The 7,470-nt window shown below is 35.6% G+C and overlaps 1 protein-coding gene across 1 annotated transcript; it reads right to left on the bottom strand.

Moving 5' to 3' along the window:
* Positions 1 to 6,213: 6,213 nt before the first annotated feature.
* On the bottom strand, positions 6,214 to 6,875 carry LOC106533739 (cholesterol desaturase daf-36; the record flags this gene model as incomplete). Its single annotated transcript, XM_014030169.1, is given in 2 exon segments — positions 6,214 to 6,479; positions 6,699 to 6,875. Coding segments are annotated over 2 exon segments (339 nt in total), but the record flags the coding sequence as incomplete, so codon positions are not given.
* Positions 6,876 to 7,470: the final 595 nt, after the last annotated feature.

The following is a 7,470-nucleotide window of genomic DNA, read 5'->3' on the forward strand; positions in this document are numbered from 1 at the left end:
ACACAGCTAAATGTATCAAAAGTATGTCTACGTAATATTAGAATTTTCTGAGACAATGAATTTTTCTTTTTTTTTTTCCCCCAGTAAGAGGTTTTTATTTAATAGAATTTTTGGACAAAAATATCGCGATATATCGCCTTGCTTATAGTATCGCAATATATCGGGATATATCGTATCGTGACCCCTCTGTCATGATATGTATCGTATCGCCAAATTCTTGCCAATACACAGCCCTAATTAAGAGTCATAGTTTATGATTGTCATTCTTTTAATACGTGACTGAAGCAGTTTCACTAATTTTATCTCATGACTACTGTTTTTTTATTTGAGATTTTAGCTAGTTTAGCTAATTTAATCCAAAGTTTAGCTAACATTTTTAGCAACAGTTTTGCAAATTTCTATGTTTAGCAACTCTTTTGCTCAAACTAGATTTTAGCAACAGTTGAGCTCATTTTTTTTTGCTTAGGTTTGGTCATTTTGAGCTTCAGGTACAGTTTTACTAATTAAAACGTTTAGCAAATTATGTCTTGTTTAAAAATTTGTTAATTTTAGCTTTTAGCTATTTGTAGTTTTTAGCAAAAATTTCGATAATTTTAGCTTTCAGCAAGTTTTGTTGATTTGAAATTTTAGCTTGCTACTTTAGCTACTTTTTCCAGTGTTCTGCCGACATTTTTWGCAATACTTGTGCAAATTTCTGTTTGTAACTAATGTTTTGCTTAAATTAGCTTTTAGCGACATTTATGGTAATAGTAGTTTTTAAGCTATTTTGCCAATTTTAGTTTTATTCAATATTTTATGTAATTGTAATTATCTACAGATTCAATATTATGCTTAGCTATGATTTCGTTTATAAGAACTTAGCTTGATTGGCTCAGTTTACGTATTTACATTTTTTTTTTCAAATTTGAGTTTTTAGCTACTGTTTTGCTCTTTTTAGCTTTTAGCAACCTTCTAGCTAACTAGTTTTTGGCTACTGCTTTGCCAATTTGTTCTTTGATACACTGTAAAGTACTCAAGTCACAAAAAGCATAAGATTCTCATTTTTTCCTCAATTTGTGACGATCCAGCTCAGCAGCATGAGAACAAATCAAATAATAATTTAAAAAAAACAATTTGTAATAAATCAGTTTTTTGGTTAATCATCAGGATTATATCATCTGCAAACAGCTGAGTCAGAGAAACTCCACTTAGAACCGGTTTTAGGTGTTAAAGGTGATCTTAATTTGACTGCATCCTCTCCAGCTGTCCCATGGGACAGGAAGTGTAGCTTTATGACATCATCATCATCATCATCATCATCATCTGTGACTCCGGACTGAAGGTAACAGTTTGGAAGGAATGCAGATGTTGTCGTATGGTTTCATAAATGCAGCAATAACTGTCATGGTTTGGACCTGAAGAACTGTGGGAAATAAAAAGGTTTGTGGCCGATGAGAGAAATGGCTGCAGCTGTGACATAAAACAGAGCAGGTGTAGAGGGGCGTGGCAGGCGAGTCGGCCCGTGTACAAACGGTTCAGGACCAAAGTGATTCCTGAGCAGAGGCTGGTGTCGGCTCTGCCTCCTGATCCCAGCAGCAGCTGAGGCCCTCCAGATGACTGCTGTCACTTCCAGCACCGCCAACCTGGGTGTTACGGCCAGAGGTCTTTCTTCTATGTTTATACTAAAGCATGGAATGACATTCCTYAAAACATAAAGTCCATTTCAAAACTACAGCCCTTTAAGAAGAATGATKATGTGATTGTGATGCTGTAATTCTGAGTGTTTTATGTGCTGCAGAACAGGAACCTGCTGTAAAACAGCAATTATGCTGAGTCAGGCTTGATTTTTTTAGTAATCTTTTCCTGTTAAATAAACAAATCAAATCAAATCAACCGGAGGAACAMCTGATCGGCTCCTGCTGCTGCCGCCTGTGTCCTCGGCGTGATCTTCATCATCACCATCYGGATGTCTGGACATTCAGCTCCGTCCTGACAAAAACTTTGTTTCAAACAAAGCACTGCTCWGTTTAACACACTGAAGTCAGAGGCACTGAAAGCTCGTGTCGGGTTAGGAAGCGTTCATGGAAATACGTTTTTAAATAAACATGACCTGTGGAGACGAGAAGCTTATAAAAGACAAACGTTGTAATAAAGAGATTCGGCTGAGGAGAGGCTGTTCTTTTTAGCTCCTCACTGCTGACAGCTGCTTATTATCTTCTTCATCGGCTCGTCAACAAACGCCTCGCACATTTCCACACAGAGATGACGTCACGAGCTGTCAGGTCATGTGTAGAAGTAGTGAAGAATATCTTACCTGCTGCAGATACCTGTTGGACAACAGTTTTTCTGAACGGAGTGATGAGCTAAAATATTTGCTGTTTTTTTAAAGAGGCCAGACGAAAGTGAAAACATCACAAAACTTTTGTTGACTTAGTTTTTCATTAACTTCAAGCTAGCTATCTTTTTGCTACTTTTGACGTTTAGCTAGGTATTTTCAACTTTTAGCTTGTAAGCACCATTTTTAAGCTTATCTTTTAGATTTCTACTGTTTTACTTTTAGCTTTAGATGTCCTTGTTTCATTTATTTTATAACTACAGCTATGCCAAATGTAGCTAGCTCTTTGCTAATTTTAGCTTTTACCTAGTTAGCCTTTTGTTACTTTTAGCTTTTAGAGAGCCTTTTAAGTTTTTACTACTGTTTTGGTACTACTAGCTTTAGGCATTGTTTGTTAATTTTTGTTACAATTTTGCTAATTTTAGCTAGTTTTTCATTACATTAATCTTTTAACCAGCTACTTCTTTGGCACTTTTAGCTTGTTAAGGGCTTTATTAGCTTTTGTAGAAATGTAACTTTATTCTAGTTATCTATTAAGTAGCTAACCTGTTGTTACTTTTATCTTTCCATTTGGCTACTCACTGTTGTAGCTATCCTTGTTTTTTTAAGCTACCGTTACGCTAATTTTAGCTAACCTTTTACTACTTTAACCTTACTACTCAGTTACTTTTAGCTTGTAAAGGGCTTTATTAGCTTTTTGCAAGCCTTTTTACATTATTCTAGTAACCTATTAACTAGCTAGCCTTTTGTTACTGTTAGCTTTAGCTAGCTATCTTTCTACGGTTTCACTTACAACAGCTGTAGCTATCCTGTTTTTTATTTTGAAGTGATTGTTTTGCTACTTTTAGTTGGCTTTCTACAACTTTCACATTCTGGTTAGGTAGCTTTTTTCTGTTTTTAGTTGTTTAAAGTGATATTTTAATTTTTTATTTTTATTTTGACTGCTCAAGACTTTAAATGTTKAAGATGTTCAGTCAAGACTTGAAGCTTTAACAACAAAAGAGCATGTAGAAAGGCTCAGTTACAGTCATGCTTTGTGTACTCACGCAGTGCGCACCCTCGTCAGCGGTGGTGTTTAAACTTGGCGCTCACATTGTTGTAGTTGTTGTTGTTCACTTTACAACCTGTGAAAATGATCTAAGTAGGAGAGCAGAACTTGACAGATAAACTGAACGTTGTGCAGCGAGTGCAGCCTTTGTGGAGTTACAACATTTTGGAGGTGCACGACCACACGCCAGGACACTGCGTCAACTCCATACACCCACAGTGGCACAATTGTTCATTTAAACAGACACAGGGAAGATTTTATAAATAAGACTGATACTCTATGATACCATTTATTTTTATTAAAGTTAAAAAGATTTTAAAAATCAATAAATAAAAGTGATCATTTAGGAGTAAAACCTCAAATAAAACATGAAAAGGCTCAAACAGGCTCTGGTAAAATAAACCATTCAAAAGGTTTAMCTTCTGTGAGAAACACTAATAAAGCAAAATAAATAAAATAATCACACACATGCAGCCCAACAAAACACACAAACACCCTTTRTGCAACAAACTAAAACTCTAAAAGACCAGTTTTCCCTGCCGAAGATCATAACTAAACAAACTTGATTTATTTCACAAGATAAATATTTTTGCAACACAAACCTCAGAAACAAAAACAAACATTTAGCTAGGCTAAGTGTAGATTTTAGGTAATTTGCAGATCACATCTTTTACCAACTTATTAATATTTTAAATACAGTTCTGTTATTTTTAGCTTTTACATACCTGTTTGCTAATTTTAGCTTCTTGCTACAGGTTTGAAAATTTAAGCTTTAACTACCATGTTGTCAATTTTTAAAAACCTTAGTTATGTTTTTATCATCTGGTTTTAAAAATAGCTACTATTTAGCTAATTGTAGCTTTTAGCAACTGTTTTGTTAATTTAAGATTTTTGCTACTTTTAACCAATGTTTTACAATTTTTTTAAACAAAAGAATAAGCTTTACGGTAGTTGTTTATATACKTTTTGCTAACTTTAGCTTTTAGCAACGTTTCAGCTTCTTGTTTTTAAAGTTTCACAAATTTGAGTTTTTAGCAACTGTTTTGCTCATTTTAGCTTTTAGCATTATTTAAGGTAGCTTTAGCTTTTAGCTACAGTTTAAAATTTTATTTAAGGTTTTAGCTAAAGTTTTGTTTAAAGTTTTTCGAAGATGATTTAGCTTGTTTTGCTGCTAGTTGTTATTAGTTACATATGGTTTTGCAAATTTAAGTTTTTAGCTTCTGTTCTGCTCATTTTAGCTTTCAGCAACATTTAGCCACTGTAGATTTTAGCTACAGTTACAATTATTTCAACTACTAGGAACTGCTAATAAGCTAATTTGAGAATTTAGTCAACCCTCATTTAGCCAAATTTATTTTAGCAACAGATTTGCAAGTTTAATTATTTAAGCAACAATTTGCAAATTTCTGATTGTAGCTACGATTTGCTAAGTTTAGCTGTTAGTTTGTTTAAATTTCAACACGGTCATCCAACAGTTGCCGTGTTTCTGCGGAAACCTTTAGAAGGAATCARGAGAACTAAAACATCAATTTACGAACAGACTAAAACAAGCTAAAAGGCCTGAAAAATTCAGCCGAGACACGGCTCCACCCTGCTGCGAGCAACTGATGCTAACGGTTACAGATTATTACAGAATATATAAATCATCTCATTCTGATGGTTTTACTCATTTTGTTTTAGAACAAACAGGTGTTTTCACATTATTGGGTTGATTTTACGTCATGTTTTTATGAGTCTGGTCAGACAGGTAGTTAGACGTTTTAATAAGGTAACATTATTATTATTATTATTATCATTATTATTATTATTATTATTAGTATTATTATTATTACTCATTGGTGGCCAGCGCTAATCCAAAAATTAGCTCCGCAATTTCTAAAGCTCTTATGAAAAATGTTTAGGTCCGCAACTTCAAAAGCGCTTATGCCATAGCAAAACTAGCGGAAGCTAATTTTAAAGCGCAAGTTCAATTTGACACTAACTAGCTGACAACAATTCATGTACAACAATTCATGTACAATATATGTACCTTGTACAGCTTAATATTACAACCTTAATATTACAACTGCCGATTGCTGGGGATGTGATTTCCTGAAACAGAACTTTGGCTCCTGGTGTAAAAATTAAAAAATTGTTTAGGATTGCTAGTTCGGCTGCTTCTTTGTCTTTTTCTTTAGTTTGTTGTAGATTTTTCATTAAAGAAGCATCAATAAAGTAATTTTAAAACTGTTTATTGGAAAACTGAAGCGATGCATTCTGGGTACATGACAGATTTGATTTGTGACGGGAAATGAAAGCACAGAGTACAGGAAACTATCTTCCCTTCAAAATAAGAGCTTGGATTTTAAAGTTTTCTGTGTAGTTGCTCCAGTTGACCACTAGATGTCAGACTAACCCCATTGGCGGATTGCTTCGACCAATTACATCAAGTATTGAGCTCCAGTTTTTAAACCTTTTTTTAAAGGAGCTCCGATTGTAAAGTAAAATAAATCAATACATAAAATTTTTTAGTATGGATTACAAACGTTAACTGTTTTTACCGTTGCCTTCCTGCTACGTAAGCAGACACAAAGCATTGTGGGAAATGAGAACCGTGACTAAGCAACAGTCAGCAGGATGTATACCTTCACAATAAGTGTGTTTATCTGGGAGGGGTGCTGTTAGATAGATCACATGTGTTGTGATTCATTGACAGCCATACCTTCTGCTGTTCAACATAATGATGACTGGTAGATAATTAGTTATTAGCGGTACTGAATTTTAATTTTAGAAAGCGCAAATCTGCTTATGAATTATAAAAATTAGTAAGACCGCTAAAGCGCAAATGAAATTTTTAGGTCCGCAATTAGCGGATTTGTGCTTTAACGGGCTGGTGCCCACCACTGTTGTTGTTGTTGTTGTTATTATAATAACTCAAGCTATTCAAAGGATAAAAACGTTACATCCAGATGTCCCTCAGAAGTCCAGGGTGTCTCGTTGGTGCTGCAGCCGCGGGCTGTTCTGGCTGTAGAACTGCTGGTACCAGCGCCGGTGCTTCAGGATGGTGGAGTCCTCTTTCACCAGCAGAGGCTTGGAGATGTACTTCTTGTTGTTCCAGATCATCACGTCACGCTCAAACTGAGAGGAGAGGAGGAGAGGGTTTATAACAAAACAACTGAACAAAATACTAAAACCAAAACAAACAAAAAACAAAAACAACACTCCAACAACAAACAAAGCAAATCCTGGGCTCTCGTCTAACTCTGGAACGTTTCACATCTGATTTGTTTMGATGTTGATCAGACGTTGAACCTGTAAATGAAACATGGCTCCCTGGGCGGCGGGTCCAAACCTCACCTGGATGCTCTCGGCCTTCAGGAGGAATTTGGGAACCGGAGGCGGGATGCTGGTCTGGTAGAACATGGTGTGAGTCACGGACTGAAGCAGGGGCTCCACGGGCGTCAGGCACTGCAGGATCACACCSCGACCCAGAAAACTGTGAGCGAACCGCAGGAACACCAGACCTGGACCCATCTGAACACAAACAAACAAACAAACATAACAAAACAAACAAAACAAAAACTACTTTTATTCACTGGGTTCCATTTATCCTCTGCAGGAGAAAACAACACATTCTTGGCTGCAAAGTTGACTTGATTTTAAGTGTTTCAGCGCCCTCTGCAGGCTGCAGCAGCTCAGTAACATTCAGGGTAAACATTTATTTACACAAACATAATGAAAACAAAAATAAACATTTTTAACTTTAGAGAAAAGTCAACATAATCCYGCTGATTTCACATCAGATGGTCATTTTCAGTTTGGATTTGCAACGGTTTGTTTCATCTTTAGAAATAAAAAAAAGWGACTTTTATGCCCTGAACCACTGATCATCAACTGAAGGGTCGTGGRCCATAAGTGGCCCATGGGAGAGCCTGTTCTGGCCTGATGAAAAGAGCACATCCATACCTGAAAAACTTAAGCCTACATACAGTATTTGAAAACATGCTGTGAAAAAATATATGTGACTTTACGACAAATTTGATAAATTCATGTAAACGTAATATTTTCTGTAAGAAATAAAACAGAACACAAAGATCATAATAAATAACAAATAAGAGGACATTTATCT

This window comes from Austrofundulus limnaeus, unplaced genomic scaffold, assembly GCF_001266775.1.
Source record: "Austrofundulus limnaeus strain Quisiro unplaced genomic scaffold, Austrofundulus_limnaeus-1.0 Scaffold1011, whole genome shotgun sequence".
NCBI classification, from domain to species: domain Eukaryota; kingdom Metazoa; phylum Chordata; class Actinopteri; order Cyprinodontiformes; family Rivulidae; genus Austrofundulus; species Austrofundulus limnaeus.